The sequence below is a fragment of the Aythya ferina genome (genome assembly GCF_964211825.1).
Source record: "Aythya ferina genome assembly, chromosome: 3".
NCBI classification, from domain to species: domain Eukaryota; kingdom Metazoa; phylum Chordata; class Aves; order Anseriformes; family Anatidae; genus Aythya; species Aythya ferina.
In genome coordinates this window covers 31,496,306-31,519,569 of record NC_140298.1, presented here as the reverse complement: position 1 = coordinate 31,519,569, position 23,264 = coordinate 31,496,306, and the positions used below count along the sequence as shown (strand labels likewise).

At 35.5% G+C, this 23,264-nt stretch overlaps 1 protein-coding gene across 2 annotated transcripts in view; it reads right to left on the bottom strand.

The window, feature by feature from the left end:
- CRIM1 (cysteine rich transmembrane BMP regulator 1) overlaps positions 1-23,264 on the bottom strand; it is a 182,003-nt gene that overhangs the window by 56,221 nt on the left and 102,518 nt on the right. For both annotated transcript variants that reach the window (XM_084513536.1, XM_084513537.1), the window contains 2 exons: positions 14,597-14,718; positions 1,481-1,663 (listed from right to left, as the gene is read on the bottom strand). In XM_084513536.1, the coding sequence (XP_084369662.1) occupies positions 1,481-1,663; positions 14,597-14,718 (305 nt within the window). The remainder of the gene's footprint in view (positions 1-1,480; positions 1,664-14,596; positions 14,719-23,264) is intronic.

Genomic DNA, 23,264 nt, shown 5'->3' with positions numbered 1-23,264 from the left:
CAGAGTGCCCAGATACAGCACATATATAGATATATTGTTTATTCATTTTACTGTCATGACGCCCAATCTCAGAAGATTTACATAAGTGAATTACAGGAAATAAAAACAGATTTTATATATATTATAAGCTCGGCACCTTATAGAGCAATTCAGCAGTGAATCTGCACTTACTCAGAAAAGGTTTTACTACATCAGACATGCCATTGCTAGACTTTTAAAATCTTTCATTAAATAATGGTATAGCACTGAATCTTCATCATCCTGGTATTTCATTATCCAGATGTTTTTTGATCTCTGGAGTGTTCTGTTAGGCAGTAACAATCTAAGCTGCCAAAACTTCCAATAGCATCTTTCAAAAGTATCCTTTCAAGAGCCCCCAAAAGTATCATTTACTATATGCTGTGCTTGTTGAAAAGATCTAGCTCCTGTAGCTGCCTCTTTTAGACTTTATTTATTTTTATTTTAACACAAAGTTCTTAATTTTTATCGTTATCTATGTGGAATTAAGCACAACTACAATGGATATTTTGGCTTATTTGCTCCACAAGGAACTACAGAAACACTGAAATTAAATTCATAGAAAAGTGTTTGAAAGTGACATTAGCAGCTAGATTCTTCTATTAGATTTCAGATTTCCAACTTTTTTTTTTTTTTTCACTTTTTTTTTTTTTTTTTCTCTCGCAACTTATTTTTGGGACACCATTCCTAAGTTTACATTTAACCACACAGACCAGGCGTGCTTCACAGGCCATTGTCTACATTGTGGCCATACCCAAACCCACGATGGGGCAAGATCCAAGTGCACAGCAACAGCCCTTCATCTTCCTACCGTGGATTCCTGTTTGAATTCTGGCAGAAGATGTGTCAAATACTTTCTAGTGTAAGCAAGAGGGTCAATGTGAAATTTCCCACATGATCTTTTTTTAGGAGGACTGCAGTCCTAACATGCAGAAGAGCTGGCTGTCAACAAGGTGAAGGAGGAAGAGAAAAACACTGAAGCCAGATTACTGCCTTGGTTCTTTGCTATAATTGTATACATTTCTGTAGCTAAACAGAAGAACAATGACTGGAAGAAGCAGGCTGCAAAATGATAGATACAGTCTTAGACACACTGCTGCTGTTTTGGAGGGGTCTAAATATCTCGTGCAGAAATTAGCAACAGCTTCTGATGGCCTTTGGGAAAAAGGCCCCCAAAAAGTACAGCACATGTGGCCATGTCTAAGAATGTTTTAATCCAGAAGGGAAAAGAAACAGCTCTATAGGAAAAGGACAGAGTGTCAACATCAGAGAAACCGCAAAAATATAAGATATTGTACTTAGACACAACAATCAAGAAAAGTAAAAATAAATTGAATTAAGAAACAATTGGAAAATTTTACAACAACAACATGAAGCACTTGCTGGCTTATTTTCCTTGAAAGGACAAAATAAAAAAAAGCAGCAGAATTAATAAATAAAAAGTATTGAAAAGATAGTGTACCTTCACACACTGGACAGCACTCTCCTTCTGGCACATAATACCTGTCACAGTGTAGCTCGCCACACTGGGCAGAGAAGCAAATAGAGACTCCACCTTGACACCGACAGAAACGACAAGCATCCATTCGAAACATGTCTCCATCGTAATATTCCATGCTGTTAAATATGCAAGTTGGCTTCACTTCTGAAAGAAGAAGAGAAAATAAGCAATGTCTTTTATGGATATTGATAAAGAAGAAAGTTAAATTCAGTTTGCTACCAACAAAACCAGAGAAGGAGAGAGATGATTTTTTCCTTAAAAAAAAAAAAAAAAAAAAAAAAAAAGGCACACAGTATATTTTATTGTCTGTTTAAACAATGGAAAATATAAAATGACGGAGCATTAATGGAGCATTGGAACAGGCTGCCTAGGGAGGTTGAGGAGTCTTCTTCTCTGGAGATATTCAAGGCCTGTCTGTACGCCTACCTGGGCAGCCTGATCTGAGGAACCTGCTTTGGCAGGGGGGTTGGACCCGATGATCTTTTGAGGTCCCTTCCAACCCCTACAGTTCTGTGATTCTGTGAAAATGCTTTTCAAAATTATTTTCAAAGTTATTAGTTGTTTACAGTTAAAATTCTGAATTTTTAAAATTAAAATAATGAGGGAAAGTTAAGGCACTTGTTTTCTACATCGGTGCTAATTTTTTTTCATTCTGGATGAGCCAAAAGTTATTTCAGCACAGCTTTTTTCATATTTTAAAAAGCAAGTTTCTGATGTTTCTTAAGTGTAACTACCCTGTCTACAGGACTTTGGTACACACATGGATTAATTGAATTAGAACTGTCCAATACATAGTTATTATTATTATTTTTCTTTTATGATTATGTTCCAGATTTTGAAACTGATCATGGACACCTCACAAAGCCTCCTTAGTGCTCTTGGACTTTGCAGCTATCTGCACACATACAAACATTCCTACACCTTCATCACCCATTGCCATCAGAGCATGTTCGGTTCAACCAGCTATGGATGCACACACAATGTTGTACAGCTCCACAGCCTATCACTAAGTCACTGAATTGTGGTGACTCAAGACACTGTAGAACAACTATTCCACGTTAGTCATTAAGAAATCATTGTGTTACAGTTTCATCATTATATTATTCATTGAAGCCTCCTCGCTCTTTCCTACTATGGAATAACTACTAATTTTTTGGCCTACTCTGAAACTAGCCCAAGACACTTGAAAAACAGTACCTGAAGTAAATTAGTACCTATTAAACAGATGTATTTGTACAGAAGCTATAAATCTATCAGCTTCAAAAGCCAAAAGTTCCTAGAACAGGCAGTTACTTTTTTCAGCAACAAAATAAAAATTAAAAACAAACAAACAAACAAACAAACAATCAAACTGTTGATAAAAACATTAAATTTCATTACATCTGAACTAAACATAGCAAGGGAAAGAAAGGAAGAAAGATGTATAGTATATAAAGAATGATGAAGAGGAAAGATGGAAGTGATGAAAATAAGTCACACAGGAAGGTGAAAGTAGATACCTATGATTTTTATTATTTCCTGAGAAGTGCCAAATTTCTGTAGAGAACAAACCATCACTAAAAGCCTGAACAACAAATGTCAAAACCGTACTGAAAAATCCCTCTTCAATATGTTAATTTATAGTTTTACATACGAATATCCAAACCAGAGCATACTTAAAGCCATTCCACATTTCAAAAAAAAAAAAAAAAAAAAGCAGGCAATTAGGCAATTGCATATTATTAGGCAATTGTTGATTCCCATAGAATACACAGAAACCTTACATGTGTAATATCTAGCCACATAGGGCTCAAAATTATGCCCACTTTGAGTTCAGGTGTTTGTTTTTTTGTTTTTTTTTTTTTTTTTATTAGTACTCAAATCTCACATGGGATATGAAAAAATATTCCAAATTCTAAATTTGCAGAATCCCTTTGAATCCTCTTAATTCTGAGGGCTGCAGACTCTTCAGCTAAGTTGCTCTTGACATTACTATAGATTTTCTTTATAATTCTAAAGCGGTTCAGTTACTCTAGCATTTTTTCCTCACACACCTATGTTGAGCTCAAGTCTCAAGTCGTTTAATGATTGTAAAATGTTAGGGTTGAAATTTAAAAGTACCCTGAGCAATGTTTGATTTTATATGCCTGTTCTGCCTTTAAGGCATAATGTAGAAAGCAGTGTTAAAAAAAAAAAAAAAAAAAAAAAAAAGAGTAAAAAGAGGAAATACCACTGTGTCCAGGAAAACAGCTATGACCTCATTAGAAAGCTATTCACATAAACAAACACTTGAGAAATATTTCAAGTTTATGTAGCTCAAGCTGCTAGTCTAAAAACCTTCTCAAAAAAGGAAAAAGTGCCAAGAACTCAAAAGGCATTTAATCCATTTACTCCTGACTTAACTCTTTTGATTGCAGCTTTCCAGATTTTTACTTCTCCCCTCCTCCAAAGAGTAGATCTGAATTCCTGCATAGTTAGGAAAGTAGAATTATCATTTTCCATTAATTAACATTAATTTTTAAAATGACCAAACAAGACCAAACAAGTAATCGTAAATCCTGAAAAGATACAATATATTTACTCCTATGACAAAAAATGCCATAGAATGTCACTACGTGTGTATTTTTACAAATGATACTTATGCTAGTATATACGCACACTTATTAAATGACTGAGCTACCCATATGCATCCAGCTATGAGACAAGGATTACCGTTGTTAGATCTGCACGGTCTAAGGACTCAGTCAAGCCAAAACAAGCACAGTAAGAACTCTAGCTTTAAATATTCATAAAGTAAAAGCTTAATAAAAGAGCTAGCATCTTGCTGTGTAATTTGTACCAACACATTTCTTTTAGCAAGATATACTGAATGATACTCTCAGTTCTCTCTTGCTTGTTTTTGCTCTAAACGGCACTACTTTTATTGCTTTACTGACCTACATATGGCAGCCACGAAGGAGAGAAAGAATATAAAGCCATCATTAAACAAATGCATCTTTTCCTGAAAGGCTAGCAACCACGAATTCATTATTCTATTAATAAAGAAAATGCTGCAGGTAGAATTCTTCAAGTACCAAAGTTTCCCCACGTGACAAAGTGATTGCAATCATATTGCACAACACCAAGACCAAGCAGTTAAAGCTGCCTGAAAAGCCAAGTCCCTCTTCTGATGCCAGCTAATACAATGACAGAGTAGGCATGAGACAGCCAGCCAGGCCATGGATTCGTGAACACAACCTCAGTGTTTGCCAGCTATCACATAACCCATGGCAGAAGACTGACCCTGAACAAGCATGGGTCAACCTGTGACAGGAGCTAGAGCAGAGCGGATGTGACCCAGCATGATGAAGAGTTCATGCTGCCTTTTTGCTGGTTGTGATAGGACAGATGATACCAGATCTCTGCTCTGATGTAAAGTTAAACATGACTAAGAGAGCATACTTGATTTGGCATTGAAATTCCTGTCCCAGAGTTAAATCAGGAAGAATTCTGGCACAAATTTAGCTCTAGAGATTGCCTCAGTTAGCCACAGCTGTTTTGTTCAGGAGCAAGAGCCCTGAAATCAGACTTGCACTGAGCCATGCAGCCTCACGCTACACAGACACAAACAGTGCTCATTTCTGAAGACTTTTATCTCCAAACTGAACTGCAGACAGAAAGAAGTTGTTTGATCAGATCAGTGTTCTATGGCATTTTACCTTTTACTTTTAAATTTAATAACGTTCCATAGGCTGAACTAATCCAAAATAAAACTTCTGTTATTGAGACTTGTGTAGCTTTCTGGTACTGGTAATTTTGACTACAATCAGAGGGCAGCTCAGAATCATGTGCGAATTTTGCAACCCACTCTTTGCTAGACAGTAGCTCTGCACACAGTGAGTGCATGAGATTCTCAGGCATCAGCTGTCTCTAGGCAAGTTCAGGCATTTTCTTCTGTAGGGGCAGAAATTCCAGCCTGTCCGAAGCGGAAGAGAGATTCAAAACAATCTTCTGTTGTTTGAAGGATGAGAAGGTTTGTGATTCCAGCACTTTGGAGATTTCTTTAGTACACAGAAGGATTTGTACCAGACTCCTGAAGGGAACTGGTGCAAGTGCTGTGAACTTTCCATTAAATGAAAGGGAAGGAAACTGACAAACTTTATTCCTGTCAGTATAAACAAAATACAGAGAAGCTTTCAGTTTTTCAAAAGCTGTGCTGATAAGGAGCTTAGAAAAGAAAAGGATACAGTTCATTTGAATTTGCCCATAACAATGTTAAAGGACAACACATTGTACGCTTTTGTTTGCCTGCAAATATATTTAAACAAGTTAGGTGGAAAAAATATTTGGCTTCTTACTCTTCGGACTGTATTACTTTGTTAAACTTCCCATTAAACACAACTGCAGGACCACTCTGGAAGTCCTTTGGTCCTGCATATAGGAACAGTGATTAGGACTAAAACAAATCTGTAACTATTATTATAAGTCAGTGCAATTATTTATACATGATTTTATGTGGTTATATATATACAATTGCACAGTTTGAAGGAAAGAAACACTATTTTGTGGCACCTGTGGTCTGTAAAAGATATTAAAAACCATAGGAAACTGATGTATAGTAATCACAGAAAAACAGATTTACATAGTGAGGTATCTAGTAGAGAAAGTCCATAGCATCACATTAGAAACCACTTCTGTGTTCAGATTCCACAAGTTACACACAGTGGCTATATTCAGCAAGATTTGTTTTCTCTGTCTACCTCACCAGCCTATCCCAACCCATTAATCTTTAGACAACTTCAGAGGAAAGACAGTTATGCAGGTTGATACCGCTGTCTTTTTATCATTATTTAAAACACAGTAGACAAGACCTTAAGGTATAACCCTGAGAGACAGAAGGCTTATTTCCAAGTCACCACATAGGGTGGAGGTGAAATCATGGAAAATAGCATGGAAAGATATCCCAACAGAAGCAGCTCTACCTAAAACATGCCCAGCTTAATATTTTCTTTAAAAACATCAGTAATGGAGGAACTGCAACCAACTAAACAATTCTACAGTTCAAATACTGTAACTAAACTCAAATTACATCATGGGTAATTCAGGTTAGACAGAAACAGGAAACAAAAGGGAGCGTCCTAGGTTTTATTACTTTTCCCATCTGTAGGGTATATGTGGGTATATGTAATACAGTTTATTACCTTCCTCTAACCTGCAAATTTGTTGCTAAGAGGACCAATTCTGGGTGTCCCTGCCACCATCTTCTCCTGCAGACTAAATACACTCATTCCTGTCAGATTTTATTTTTCTTGATAAGTTCATGCCATTAAATGTCTCATTGTTTCTGTGACTTTCCTCTATGCTATCCCCCTTTTGCCCATACAACCTTCTAGAAAAGGAACTTTTTAACACTCAGCATTAAGTTACAGCCCTAGCACAGAAAACCACCTGGATGGCCAAAGGAGGAGCTGGGGCCACCAAACACTGTGTCTGTGCTCTAAACACCCTGCTACGGTGCGAGATTTTCTAGATAAAATGCCAAGAAATTCCTGGAAGCAAGCCATGTTCTTTGTAAGGGAGGAATACATTTAAATCCCAGTAGTCTCCGTCAATCTATCACAGAGAAAATACATGCTGTGATCAGTTTAGCCCTAGGCATGTTAATAGGACACAAACATCTGCAAAAATCTCAGCACCATTAAAAGTACTGGCATAGCTCATCATTCATCACAAGTCCATCTGTGTGATATGCCTCCAGTGTATGAGAAAAGCTTAATATTTCAGGAAAAAAGACCTAAATATGTTAGCACAAGGCCCTGATTTGGCATTATTGCTAAATGATGATGCTCAGCAGTAGGATTCTAGCACAGGTCTAACCATCTCCTCCTGTCTTAAAAAAAAAAAAAATTAAAAAATTAATTCTAACCTTGTCCTCTAAAGTGTTGGTGACTTTGTTGAGGTTTAAGTGTGTACTGAGAGTCAGAACATAACTGGAGACATTAGCTTACCAATAGAATTCCCTTTGGCAAAAACAAACAAACAAAAAAAATGACTTCACCAAAATAAATACTAGAAGTTACTTTACTGTAGTTTTAAAACCATACCAAACTGCACCATCTAGCATTTAATATTCTTTGTACATGACATACCATCAGTTCCACAGAATATAAGTAGTATCTTGGTTTTCATTAATAAATGAAGTAAGTTAGACTTGGTATTTGACTGGCCTCCAGTTTTCTTCACCTTCTTTTTTCCTTCAATTTTAAATGTAACTGGTAACGGCACATATTGTTTCAGACACTTTTCCCAATTTGGCTACAGCGAGTATAATCCAGGTTCAGAGGATCTAAAACATTTGACATAGCTTGGTAGACTAGCCTGCTTTTTCAGTATACTAGACCAAATTCTCACATGACCGTGGCTGGTGATTAACCTTGATTTGCAAACACTGCTAAAATGTTCTGAGTCAAAACAAGCAAACGTGAAAAAACAATAACCCGCCCCACAAACACTAATTCTTCATTTCTTTTTGGAATGATGTTATCTTCTTTTTATATTAATCTTCCATTTATTATTTACTTCTCCATTTGTTTTCTTTTGCTCCTTGAAAGCGATGTTTTGTGTCTTGATTTTTCTTACAGATTATCAATTCTGTGCTACCTGTACTCCCATTTTAGCAAGGTTTGTATTCAACTACTGTTTTTGAAGAAAAGCACAATTCTCATTAATACCATTTTTTCATTCTTTGCTTTACATACAAACCTTCCAACTCTTTGACAGCTTAACCAAATAAAAACCTGAACTTCAAGAGAGCAACTTGATTATCTCTCCTGCTCTACAAAAACAAACAAACAAACAAACAAACTGCACCATTTCACAGTTATGTTCTATCTTTGCATTCTCACGTAATCCCCTCTAGTCCCACTGGTATCGAGTCTAGAACAGTCCTTCTCGATTTGATGTCAAAAATATCCTGAACATATCCCAGTAACTAGCTGGACAATCTCCATGGTTTTTATTTTAAAGTAGGTCTCTATTTAAAATAAAAAAACAAAAACAAAAAACAAAAAACCAGCTCCTATGTTTTTAGATGCCTAGAAAGAAATATGCAGCAATGTTTAATTAGGCTCAGGATTATATTTAGTTCTTTGCTCTAGGACAGACTCTTGCCCTGGTCGAATCCTTATTTCTTAAGAGTAAAAGGCAAATAATATTTTTCTTTGTCACGTAAGTTTTGTAAAGATTAGTGCAATGAATAATGAATGGGATCCTGACAACTGATGCCTGTGGGGTGTTCCACTTGGACTCGAGTCCTTCCTCTATAGTGGAGATTTTCCTTGCTGACACAGTATTCCCCATGTAAGATTCCTTTTAGTATTCATAGATGCTCCCTTTAGAAATAGGTGATTCATATTTCCCTTTAGAAATGACGGCATCACCTTTAACCTTTTCCACACTGTGAGCTTAATAACAGAATAACAACTGCTGTGAGGAGTAATTGCATCAACAGGTGACAAGAAGTGCAATTAGAGAGGGATTTAATTTCTCCTGCAACACAGTATCAGTACCATACAGACTCAAGAAAGCCAAGAGGTTAAGAGAAAAGAAAAATGGCTTATGTCACTGGTATTTTCTCAAATGTGAAAAAAAAATAAAGAAGTGGCTATGGAACAGAGGTTGTGTGTCACATCAGGTGAGCGAGCATGATGATTTAGGAGCTCACTTCCATAACACCATATGATCAAGGGTATAGCCTGAAACAGCAGTATACATGTAGAAATGGTCACAGTTTCAAGTCCCAGTGGAAGTTGTCATCCTTTTTTCCCCATATCAATGCCTGTTACTGTTGGGCATGCACAAGGTACTCCCACTCTCAATGTACAGGGCAATGGAAGTCCGGAGCTCACATCCTGAGGCAATGGAGCAGCAGTGGCTCCACAGCCACTCCTGGCAAGGTCAGATGCTGAAATCATTGCTCCTACATGGCTGTGGCAGAAAGCAGTCACCTTGGACCAGTTGGATGCAGTGACTACCAGGACCACTCTCACACATGCAATTTGTTGTCTTTCATAAGATCAACCGAGACCCTTTTAAACTAGCTGCTGCATTCAAGGAAACTTACACAAAAGTGGAAGCCCTGACTGACAGAAGCAAGCAGCTGCAGGATGCTCTAGCAATATGCTCTCAAATTTCTAAGGCACAGCTCAGTCACTATGTGCTTTAGCACAACCTACATTCAAGAGGCCCATGCGTCAATAGCTAATTAGAGAACAGGCAGTTTGGATGCTCTCTTGTTTCCAAACATTTCCACTCTCGCTGCACATGCAGCTTTCAATCTCTTTAGACTCATTTGTTGATGCTTGTAATTGAATGCCGAATCATTTTTTTTTCCTTACAACCTCTCCCATGAGAAAAAGCAGCACACCACGATTAGCAGACAAAAATAAATGAGTAATAAATGTTGAGTGGATCAGGAGAAACCTTGAATTCATTTCAATATAATGCAGGCTTTGAGGAAAGGCTGCATCTTGGGAATCTCTTCCTCAGTTTTCCCCCATATTTGTAAAATATCCTATCCAGGATCCTCTAGAAGGAAAGCAGATTCCAATACCCATGCATTAATTGTAATGGTGCATTACTGTAACCCACAGCAGTGTTTTAAAAAGCATAAAATTATGTCTCCAGCTAGTATATCAGCTTAATGTAAAATATTCTGTTTTCTGCATATATTCATAATGCTTAGAATCTAACACAGAATTACTAAGAAGCATCCTCTTTCTGTAGTGTATTTTTTGCTTATCACCAATGAGAAAGTTTTCTAAGCATTTTCTAAATGCTGAACAGCCAGTAGGTAAAACTTATCTCAATAACAAACTCCAGTTCCAATAAATTGAAACATTAGAACTGTTTCCAAGCAGGAGTAAGCATTATTTTGGTGATAAATAATATATACACAATTTTGTGACAAACTACAAGAAACAGAAGATTACACAGGATGGGGAGCACAAGGACATACACAATATAAACTGGAAGCAAGAAAACAATGATGAGCGTATTGATTGACTGCTGTTCTTATAATGAGGAATAGGGTCATAGGCCAACACTTCCAGGTTGCCCAAAGCCCCATCCAACTTGACCTTGAACACTTCCAGGGATGAGGCATCCACAGCTTCTCTGGGCAACCTGTGCCAGTGCCTCACCACCCTCATAGTGAAGGATTTCTTCCTAATATCCAATCTAAACCTACCTTCTTTTAGTTTTAAGTTAAAGTAAAGATGTCCTATTAACAACACTCCCTGACAAAGAGTCTCTCCCCAACTTTCCTGTAGGCCCCGTTTAGGTACTGGATGGCCTAAGGTCTCCCCAGAGCCTTCTCTTTTTCCAGGCTGAATAACCTCTGGTTTTGTCTGTATTTGTGTTTGGGATTGCCTCAGTGCAGGTGCAGGGCCTTGCTGAACCTCATGAGGTTTGCACAGGCCCAACCTCTCAAGACTGTCCAGGTCCCTCTGGGTGGCATCCCTTCCCTCCATTGTGTTGCCCATGACACACACACAGCTCTGTGTCATCAGTAAATAACAGCTCCAAGATCTACAAAGAATGACTGCTGCTGAGGTTTCTGTCACCACCAAACAACATGCTTTTCTAAGACAAACTGACCTACCGTTAGTTTGAGACAGACTGGTTACAAGGAGAACCACGCAGAACCTACAAATCTTTCACGGAGCTTCCAAAGAAGTTTTATATTAAATTCAGGAAAAAAATGTTTGTGAAACAAAGACTGATCTATCCACCAAATGCTAACAACAAAGTCAACCTACTGCTAATGGGGTCTCTATGCTATATGTGTTTTGCTGCCCTTACACAAGATCTACCCCCTCAATACCAGCCAGCTGCTCTGCAACAGCAGGCTCTTCTCTACCCTTTCCAGGCTGCCTTCCCAACCTCTCTCTGCCATACCACCCCATTCACACACACTTGTAGTAAGTGGTACAGAAGGCTGGCCTGCTTCAACGCAGCACATCATTAGGCTTACTTAAAAACACAATGTAGTTACCCTACAATACACAAACTGGATTATTTTTTTTTATTATATATATATATTTTTTATTCCCCCCACCTCCCTAATTCTATCATTAAATAGATACTATAACAGCAGGAAAACTATATGAATGTCACTGCACATGTCCTATTTTATTAAACCCTCTTGCCTGTTTACAGAGGTCTTCAAACCCAAGAATTAATTGAATTAGTTGGTAACACTGATTATTTAATGTATACCTATAAATCTATAAATCCATTAACTTGGATTTGATTAAAATGCGCTCTTTAAAAAGGCAGCAAAACTTAATTGGAAAGGATGAAGATAAGGAATTCAGTATCTCCCTGAGTTTGTGCCAACAGCTAGCCACCCTCACCGCTGAGAACAGTCTGTCCTAGATCTTACTGATTTGGCTCTCATTACATTGTTTAAAAAAAAAAAAAAAAAAAAAAAAAAAAGCCATCAAAGTGAAGAAATTGATTTAAGCCTATCATTGTAAAGCATTTTCTCCATGTTGTATTAACAGTACACCTCTTCTGCACTTGTTTGCATTTCAAGACCCTTCTGAAAGCCATGAATCAGATTTTAACATTTAAATGTCAGTCTCATGAACAAAATTCCTGCCTCCTTTTCTTTTTAAACTAAGAAAAGTAAGGGTAGGGATATACATATAAAAATATATTTATCTTTATATAGAAATACATTAATAATGTTATTATTATGTATTATTTAATATTATATTATATATTTATAACATATAAAAATGAACCTGACCACTCTAAAATGCACTTGCAAATCCCCAAACTATAAAGCAGTGCAAATTAAGTTTTATGACCATTTTGTCTTTTTCACCAAGCATCTGCCACACAGCTCAAATGTGGCACAGAGAACTCTCCTAAGTAGGAGTTTTAGAGTTATTCTCATCTTGTTGACATATATATATGTCAACAATATATATATATATGAACATATATATATATATATAAAGGTGAAAAAAAAATGAAGGTTTAATATATATATATATATATATTTAAACCTTCAGGCCTACAACTATCCTCTTTCCATAAAAAAGCATCATTGATAACTGCACATTGAAGATTCTCAGATCTAAATATACTTAAAGCACTCTCAGGTCACATCATACAGCGTTATTTTTAAAGATCTGATTGTAACACTAGGAACCATAAAGAAAAATACCCCTTAAAAACAAACAAACATATTTAACTGACCAGGTTTCTCAGAAAAAAAAACAAAAAAAACAAAAAAAACACAAACAAACATACAAAAAAAGAGGATTTTTTTTTTTTAATAGTTTTCATACTTTCCCATAATATTTTAACACTGATGATTTAAGGACATAAACAAGACAAAAGATTATCCTTTTCTACAAACTCTGGTTTCCTTCTGTTTCACCTTTCTGCTTCCTTCTCCTCTTTGGCATCAGCTTTTTTTTTTTTTTTTTTTTTTTCTCCTTTCAATTTACACTGTCCTCATAGGCTAATCAAGCCTATGAGTCCTTGGAGTGAGCTACAGGAAGGAGAAAGGCAGTGATACACAGGGCAAGTGTGCCAGGACAGTATAAATGAGTTTAATCAATTTCTCCTCAGAAATAGGGTATGGTAATGATCAAGGACAAAGAAAAGCGGGCAACCGAAACAGCTCCATCTAACACCTGATAACGAGGTATCCTGCAAGAACTGTGACAGCTGTACCCCAAATAACTTGCTACCTGAAGAGAAACAGCAATGCTAGCAAGGCAGTTGGTACCTCAGAGACTGTTTAATGCCGGTAAAGACATCAGAAACTGGCTTAGCATTGCTCAGAATACCAAGTGCTACCTTGCAGTGTGCCACACAGTAAATCAAGTGCTAAAAACCTCAGAAATTAAAATGTTTTTAATAGAATGCCAAGAAAATGGAACAAAGGAAAATTAGTATTATTTTAGTATGACAGACAATATATAAACAAGCAAATTAGGTAAATTGCATTTATTTCTATAGTATCTACAGTCCTAACCCAAGCTGATTAAAAATTAGTCTGGGAGCTAAAGAATTTGTGATTCTTTCTGATGTAAATTATTTTATTCGTATGGAAAACATTTATTTTTATATATATAATGTTGCTTACAACTACACGAACAAGGTAGGTATTGTATGTGCTAAGTATTATTTTAAAACTAGTACTTAAGTGTTTATAATAAAACTACATGCAAATATTACTTTCTCCTGGAGAACTAATACGAATGTTTTTGTGCATATGCAGCGAAGAATGCAAAAATAAAAGTTTCAAGCATATGATACATGCATTACTCAACAATATTAAATATTACTTAATAAATATTAATTAGTAAATACTGAACCAGCATGTAATTTCTTATGCTCAGAAATTATCTGAGCATGCAACATTTCAGAATGGTTTTTCTCCTTCCACTGATCAATAGCAAAATACCTAAGTCTTTACCCAACTCATCACATACACCACGGAGCCATCCTGAGATACAGTCATTAGCATGACAAATTAACTAAAAAAAATATATTTTTCTAAAAATTTACATCTGTAAGCAAAAAAAAAGAATCTGTCTATTCCTACACTTATTTACAATTTCAAAAAGTTTTACATCTAAAAATTATTTTGCAAGTGCCTTTTTTTTTTTCTTTTAGGCAAGCCCAACTGTCTAAATAGTATGCACACGTTTACAGTTCTGCAAAAAGCACTTCCAGTGTTTAGCAAATAAATAAATAAATAAATAAAAATGTCACTTCTAAAAGAACTCCAGTGTTTGCTACTGGCAAAAGAGCACTTGGAAAACAAGCAGAAAGGGAGACTTTCACTAAATTTCAAATTCCCTGAGGTTATAGGGAAAAATGCTTTAGAAATTAAAGGAACATGACGACTTACAAATGATACATTTTCCCACTTAAATATCTTCAATAAAACTTCAAATTCCTTCTTACTGAATGAACTTCAAGGAAATTATCTCTCTCTTATATCTTGACAACATAATAAAAATAACCAAATACCCAGCATCTCCCACAGACATAAAATCCTCCTCTCCAGGTACAAGAGAAAACTTCACGTACCATTGACACATTCAAAGACATCACAGCACTTGCCAGGTGTTCCATCTCCACGTGAGACTATTTGGGGAACGGAGCCTGCCTCGCACATGGGGAAACCACATAAACCAGAGAGACACTCGCATCTGAAACCAAAGAAAAGTAAGGAAAAACCCATAAGTAAATGAAGCCACACATAAAGGAAAAGAATAAGCAAATGGAAAACGGAAAGCTATAGCATAAGTTCCAATATTTATATTTTAGAATCATCTCTTTTCAATCTAATGACCAAGATCATTTATCAACCTAATTTTTTATTTTTATTTTTTAAATAATTATTTTAATCATTGGAACTCTGCTGGGTCAAGCAAAAAAAGGTTGTATTATACTACTTCAATACTCCAGTAGCACAGGTAAAAATTCAGGAAAATATTGTTTCAAGATTGTTTGAAAATAATGATATTCTTCAGATTTGTAAAAGCAGGCTTCTCCTCCTTCATTTATTCCATGAATAATCAAACCTGATGAAATACTAATAGCAGTAACTACACCTATTCAGAAGAAATAGCATCCTCACATTAGGAAACTGTATTATGCCCAGTTTTACATACGGAATAATTAAAGACATCCTGCAGAATCATTACATTTAAGCCAAATGAAAATAACTGCAGGTGTCTTCTCCGTGCAAGTAAAATTTAGTTATTTAAGAAAATAGCCTAAAGAATTAGAAGACAAAATGTAGATAAACAGCAGTTGCATTTATTTCCAGATTCTTTGCTTTATGATTACCATAATTGTTTAGAAGTCAAACACTTTAAATTTTCAATGAGTTTACATTTAACACAGTCCTTGCCCCAAACATTGGGCATACTAATGGAATAAAACAGCAATGTTTCCATAAAAATGAACACAGTGAACAAAAAGAAATATTCAAATATCATAGCCAAGAATATCATGGTATAGCACTTAAATTTTCAATTGAAGTTGACAGGATTTTTATTTTAAAAAAAAAGTAGGTTAATTTAGCTTCCTACAAATACATACAAACTTCAAAAGGAAACAAAAAAACTGAGCAGATCTTTTAATTACAAGTTAAAGAAATGAAAATAAGAACTCTAGCTGTTAATAACTACTGCAAATATATTTACACGTTCCAAGACAACCCCCAAATTAAACCATCCATAAGAAACACCATCAGTAATTATTGGGCTGTCTTATTCTTTTTTTTAAAAAAAGTAAGAAGATTGATTCTCCTCTACTTTGACTGTCTTGCAAATTGCCCAACAGCCATTGAATCTTAGACCACGGCTCAATGAATGACAAAGGTTCTCTCAACGAAGGCTCTCCCTTTAAGTCTCATCAGCATTGGAAAAATGTAAAATTCTACATTGAAAAGTATTACTTAAAAGGAAATTTGCATGGAGTACAAGTAATCTCAGAGGACCTTTAACATACTATCATAAAAGTATTTTTTAAATATTTTATTAGAGCACTATGTTTTAGAAAGGCAAAAATAGCTTTATACCTTTATATACCTATAGCTTTTATACCTATATACCTATATCTCTTATACCTATCATACCTTTACTTTTGACATTTTTCCCCAGAACTTATTTGTAAATTTAAAAAAAAAAGTGGGAAACTTTTATTTTCTGTATGTCTTTGTCTTTGTCTTCGGAGATGTAGAGGGAAAAAAAAAAAAAAAAAAAAAGAAGCAACATTGCTTCTGCTGTATGGGATCAAAAAAAAACCAAAGGATTTGTGACAGTGGCTTCCCTTTAAGATAACTCAGTCCCTCCTCTCCTCCAGCATGACAATGAAGGTTTAGGGTTGGGATGGTACAAAGCACAAATGAAGAAAAAGATGTGGGATGCACACCTGTCAGAAATGTTTCTTCAAATAAAATTACAAGAAAACATTTATCCCTCCTTTGTTTTCCCTTTTCCTTATCCTACAAAACCCAGCAGATATTAGTGGAAAATATTTTCAAGAGTACCAGCAGAGGAAGGCTGGCACCCTTCCTCTTGGTGCCCTTCCTCTATGGCACCCTTTGGCCAAAAGAAAGGAAAAAGCCAAGAGTACGCTAAGACATGCAAGTAATCTTACAGAAATCCATACTATCTAACCTTTTTCTGCCCCAGTAAGAAGAATATAGTTATTGAGGAAAAACAAAACAAAACAACAACAACAACAACAAAAACACCCCTCTGCACCAACAAAACAAAACAAACAAACAACAACAACAACAACAAACAACAAACAAAGCAAAAGAAGCAAAAAACTCAGAAATCAGCCAATTAGCACTGTCAGGCTCAAGAAATTGGTATCTTGACCCATCCAACAGTCATTGCTTTGGAAGCTGCTTTTCACTTCCAACAATAAAACCCTGAAATAAGTGCCTACATATTCCTGATGAAGAAAAAAGTGTTTTAAAATACATATAACAAAACATGTACAGACAAAATCAAAGTAATTTTATAAACCTTGATAAAAAAAATAGGTTGCACTTCAACCACCCTATGTTGAATACACAAATAACCACTGGGAAAATACACAGATCAAACTTCATATAAGTCCACGCTTTTTTTTTTTTTTTTTTTTTTTTCCCACAGAGAAAATGGCATACATCTTGTGAGCTGAAAGTACCGCTCAGTCATATCACCTTCACAATAACCTTTTCCAGACATGACTGTGTCCTCTCTATTGCTTGCCTCACAAACTATCATGAATGACTTTTGTTCCAGGATAATAGAAATGGTTAGATTATTAACTTATATCATTTTTGTTCTCAGTCAACTGCTTTTAAAAATTATCAGCCAAAAGTAAACCCATAAAACTAACTTATGATTGACAATCTTCTAAAACATGTGCTGAAAAAGAAGTTTAGAAGATTGTTGGGAGCCAATGTTTCTTTTTTGCAGAAACAAATCCCTTCCAATCAGAATAATCAAAACTTAGCATACTAATTCAGAAACAGCAAAACAAAACAAAAAGTGTAAGCAAAATGAAACCCCACCCTCCAAAGTTTTAATAAATTGACTTCCCATTTGGATTAAAAAAAAAAAAAAAAGTCCCTGCATGGGAGAATGTCAAAGCAGATGGACTTAAATAGTTTGCATTCTTTTCAGCCAGTTCTGCTAGGAAAATCTTTGACCATCTTCCAGGCTATTAGCACGGAAAACATTGTTTTGGAGACAGAAGTCTTTCAGTAAGAAACCCAAGGAATTCTGGTAGCTGAGCACAGCTGTAGCACTGCCAGAACAACAGCATCTGGAAATTCTGAATAAGTGATCCAGTTCTTAATAAGAGAGCAAAATCAGCTTTATAGTACTAGATTATTTCTGAAGTGCTTTTTGGAGAAGAGGGACGGAAGAGAAGTTGTATTCCAGCTTTGTGCATCATCACAGGCAGCTATCCATGTGCAGGGTGTATCTTAGCCTTGCTACTGAGCATTATGTTTGGAGAAAGGTTAGTAGGCTGGATTTGTTGTAAGTCTGTTGATAGTAACCATGCCCCCTCCCTAAATAATTTCTGTAAGATTCAGCAGTTCACAATGTTGCCTCTGAGCTGCTCTTTCTGTAACCATAACTTGTCTAGGGAAAGCATGCACAGCTTAAGTTACTATAAGAAAAGCTTCCAGGAGAGAAGGCAAATTTACATGTTGCCTAGTTTCTTTACAAAGGCTACATCTACACTACTGTAACATGAAATAGCACAGGTACATAGACAAACTGCAAGATTAAAGAGAGGTCAGTATTTGAGGTACTAAGAATCACTCAGTATCTCCCCCTCACATACCTTATTAGCAAAGACTGTAAAGCAAACTCATACATCAGAATACCAGCAAATACCCTAAAAGAAGTAAAGTCAGGACAGAGGAACATGTCCTTTTAGCAAGTAAGGAGGACAGTCCTGTAAGAGAATACAAAGCATCTTTATAAGGGCCCAGAAAGAAAAAGAAAGAGAATCAAAAAGTCATCCAAGAGATGCCACAGAGCACAACCTGAAAAGGTGGCAGGAGAGCCAGGAAGAAAGCAAGATGCCTAGCTAAGAAGTCAACTTTACCAAAGTTTGACAGAATTTTTGAAAAAACGGACTGAAACTGTCAGGCAAAAAGAAACTGTGTCCAGTTCTTCAGGTTAAAAAAACAAAAATAAATAAATCCTAGAAATTTCAAAAACAGCAAGAAGAGCTTCAGTATATAAAGGACCAGATGCAAAACTACTCTCAAAATCCAGCTGTGTCCATTAACCAATGCTTTACAGACTGAGAAACATAACAGCTTCAATAATACAAATGACCAAATGTTCCATTTGAATTTCCTGCAGTTTTTAAATTCTTCAAAGCAGAAATAATTTTATCACTTGTTTTTTGTTTTCATTTCTGACATAATTTTTCATTTTTTTCATTTATATCACCAAAAATGTAAAAATTAAAAGGATGAAGAAAAAAATAATCAAACAGAGCACTTCTAAATGACAATTTTTATTTAAAATCTAATTAATCTTGGTTCATTTACTTCTGTTATTGAATAGATGAAAAGAGAGAAGGGCTTAGTAGCCTCAGAAAAGCTGTTTTGATGGTTAAATCAAAATGGTTCTCCAGGCCCAAGGCATAATGGCTATGAAAATAAGAACAGGCACTCTAGAAAAAAAAACTTAGTACCAGTGTATGGGAAGGTTGGAGTGGGGGTTAGGTGGGGAGAGGGATATTTATTTTAAGGATCAAAACAAAATCAAGTCTGAAGCACTGAGACTGGAGAAATGCATTCCTGAAACATACGTCACATTCCTTTGCAGGTCTTATCACAGTCCTCTGTTTTTGGTCCTCGCAGGAATCTAATACAAGTTACATTACTTTTAGTAGCACTTGTGTTAGCTAAATGTAAGAGAGAAAACTCCCACGGATCTGTCAATAATACTAACAACTGAAAGATACTCTAAGAGAGGGAATATTCAGAAGAGAACATTCAGCATTATCAAAGGTTGGTGAAATGGTGGCAAGGAAAAAGATTAAATGCAAGAAAGATCCTCCCTACCATCAAGCATATGGTATAAGAAATGATGTTATAGCAAAATGAAATATTAACATGACAATCTCATGAAATCAACAAAGGATTCTGTCCATATTATCTGCACCTGAAGCCACAATGCCATTTAAGTAAGCAGTATGTTGAGTTTTAAGCTGGAGAAGTTACAGCTTAAGGAATCAACCAAATGCTAGCTTTAGAAAATGTTAACTCTAGTCCTAGACAAATGCATCACTGCAGACAAAGCCATTTGGACACCTCCATCCAATGTGTTCAGATAGATTTTTTTTTTTTTTTTAAATCTTCAGACATACAATTGGAGAGTTTTAGCCCACAAGTTCAGGGTCACTGCTTTATACATTTTGCATTTTCAGTTTTGAATATATGACTAAGTAATTAAAATATTCCTTCTTCTTGGATAGCTTTTAGTATTTTATTTTGGAGATCAATAATTAACCCGCAGAAGGAGATGACAGATGAACTGTGGAAGGTGAATATAAGAAGTATTATTTGACCATTTCCAAATGCTCAAAAATATTTCATTGCTTGTATATCAACTAAATGTCTCATATGGAAGTGCTTCCTATTCTAAGTCTCCAGGGGGGCTACTTACCTAGAAATCATACCTAGTATGCTCCCAAGTAAGAATTCTCTTCCAAAATTCTAGATATATGCATAGATACGAGTGTTATTACAAACATATACCCAATAAAATAGTGCATTTTTCCATTAGTATAGTGTATAGATATATATAGAAGTATATTTATTTATAGGAAACATTTAGATATTACAAAAGCTGATTATCTAGCTTTTAATTAAATATACTGCAAAAAAAAAAAAAAAAAAAAGGAACAGATTTCACGCATATTTTCTGTATTATTACTGTTAGGAACTAGGAAATGTGCTAAGGAGGGGAAGAGTTGTAAAATCATCATTCACATCAAGTAGATTATAATCTTTCCAGGGTTTACTAGAATGCAAACAGTTCATTTGACCAGATGACTTTATTTCATCATTTGACTAACATTAAATTGTCTGTTTTCCAGACAAATGAGAAGGGAAAAGAGAACGGTCACAAAAACGTCGTATCGTGAAACAAACAGACACACAACCACTGGCCAAGTACACTGATATATGTATAGACCTTTTAGAATTCATCAGTACATGAATAAAACAACATAAGCCAGTCCAACCCTGCATTTTTCTCGTATTTTACCATAACAGATTATATTTTTATCTTAGATTTTTTTTTTTTTAACCACAAGATTACTGTTTCAGTCACCGTTTTCTTAGGTTTATCAGCCTCACCTTTCATAATATCATAACATTTCAAACCCAACGATTGAGTATACCTAAAAATTGTTTCCATCTTCCACTTAAAAAAGATACAAATTATGAGGGTCTGGAACTGGATCAATTCACAGAAAGGACATTTGTATCAACTCCAAGCATTTATTGCTTTACCAAATTAATAATGTTTTGTTATGGTACAGTGCTCTTTCTGTAACATATTAGGAAATATAATTATATAATTCCAAACCCTCCTGGCCACTTCTTTTTCTCATTTAAATAGAGTTAAATAAATAAATAAATAAATAATATTCCTTGGTATGTTGCTGTCCTGAGATGATTTCTCCTCTTTGCTCTATGCTGCTTAGCAGAATAACTTTGAAAAATCATTCTCATATTTACGTCAAAAAGGAACAAAAATCACTCAAATATCTCTCAATTCTTTGTCAAGCTGAAATACAAATGAACACCTGTAACAAGGCAGGCTGAAGAGTCATCTAGCACAAATTCCTGCCTCAAAATATTTGAGCTCACTGGCTTGTACTAAGTAAAGAAAAAAGGTTTGGAAAAAGGAGTGGCAAGTACCACTACAACCATTTTTCCAGGACATCAATAAACTGCTTCATCAACATAGCATGAAACATAGCTCTGGGTTCCTTCTGAGAAGATCCGTGAGGGGCTGAAACAGTTCCAGCAGAACACATCCCAGAATACACTAGAATGACAGTTGTGATCTTTACAGACATGGTCTATGCTCTCAAATATCAGGATCTTGGTAAGTAAGTTAGTAATTTATTTCCTTCTCCCATAGACAGTGGTCTATTCAAGATACCCAGGAAAGAATATGTCTCCCTAAAACCAAGTAATATCTTGCTGACTCAAGATAAGCAAACAACCTCCACACCCTCAAAACAGGCAAACAAACAAAAAACAGAAACCAAAACACATATTATTTTTGAATTTATCTGATGATAATTTGAGGTCCCCCCTTTCTTCTTTGAAATAAAAAAATAAATAAATTATTCCACATTTAGCTTCTCCATGTCCTTTACAGTAACTTTTTCATATCCCTGAATGCAGCTCTGTACAAGTTTAGGAAGGATACATCAACTAAGACTCTATTTGGCAACTGTTCCATGCAGTGATCATGCCTACTGCCATTCTCTCCACTAACTTCACTGTAAGTTTTCATGTAAGATGGGCCAGAAAGCTAACTGTTCAGAAGGGGCAAAAGTAACCTTGGTAAACGTGGTAGTTTATCTTCCAAATGTATTCCATTAGGAACTTCATTTAAAATCTAGTCCAGAATATTGCTCCAGAATCCCAGCATTTCTGAAACCAAACTTCTCCATTCAATTAATCAGATCTTATTCATGTAGCAGGAGCCACGCATGCAAGAAACGTAACATTGTTCTAGTAATAAGTTTCTCGAAATTCCACAATTAAAATTTCAAGAAAGAGTAGTTATTTTAAAATGGTTCAGAAATCTTCAGTTTTGCTTCTCAAAAATTAAACAATTTAAGAAGGGAAAAAAGAAACAGTATTTTGGGGCTGCTGAAAATTGTCACAGTTCCCTGCTGTTTTCTAGAGAAAACAGAACTTCAAACTTTTTTGACACAATCTCAGTAACGTTAACATTATTTCCGGCTCTGAGTATTGTCAGAAAACTGCTGGGAAATTCTCATATCTATATCCCTTCTAAACTGCAAACATACAAGTGATAATTTTATTGCTTTTTTATGTATATGGGTCTCCCTGGGCATACAGTTGTGAGTTTGAGAACAACTGTCAAATACATTATTGATCTTTGTGTTACAAATACAAATTTGCCTGTTCGTGTCAGCAACTATTCTGAACTAAATCACATATTCAATTACCAAACAAATTAATCAGCTGAGTAAGTGGAGCCAACAGAGAAAAATGGTGTGGGAAGTGAGCAGAGGAGGGAGCAACATTTAGAGTGTTCAAGGTATACACTAATCCTTAGACTGACCAGTGAAAACTAAGATTTGTAACAGAAAAATGTCCACCACCTTGCTTATTGTAAGCTGTCTGAGTTCAATGACCAGCTTGCTTTGCCACAAAAGAACAAAACAACAGATTTTATAGACATCAAAATCTCATTCTGCTTCCAAGCATAAAAGCAAATTAAAGTAACTCTTAATTTTATCTACCTGGATTAAAATTTCTTTTTAAATTGAAATGTGAAGGAATAAATGTAACATTAACAGGAAATGGTCAGAAAAATTATTAGCTATACTTTTTCATAAAAACTGTTATATAGAAAAAAGCAAGATGCTTGTATATCTATTATCAACAATTCCTTCCCCTGTGCAAAAGCTGTCCCTCTCCACTCCCACCCACTTTAGGAGT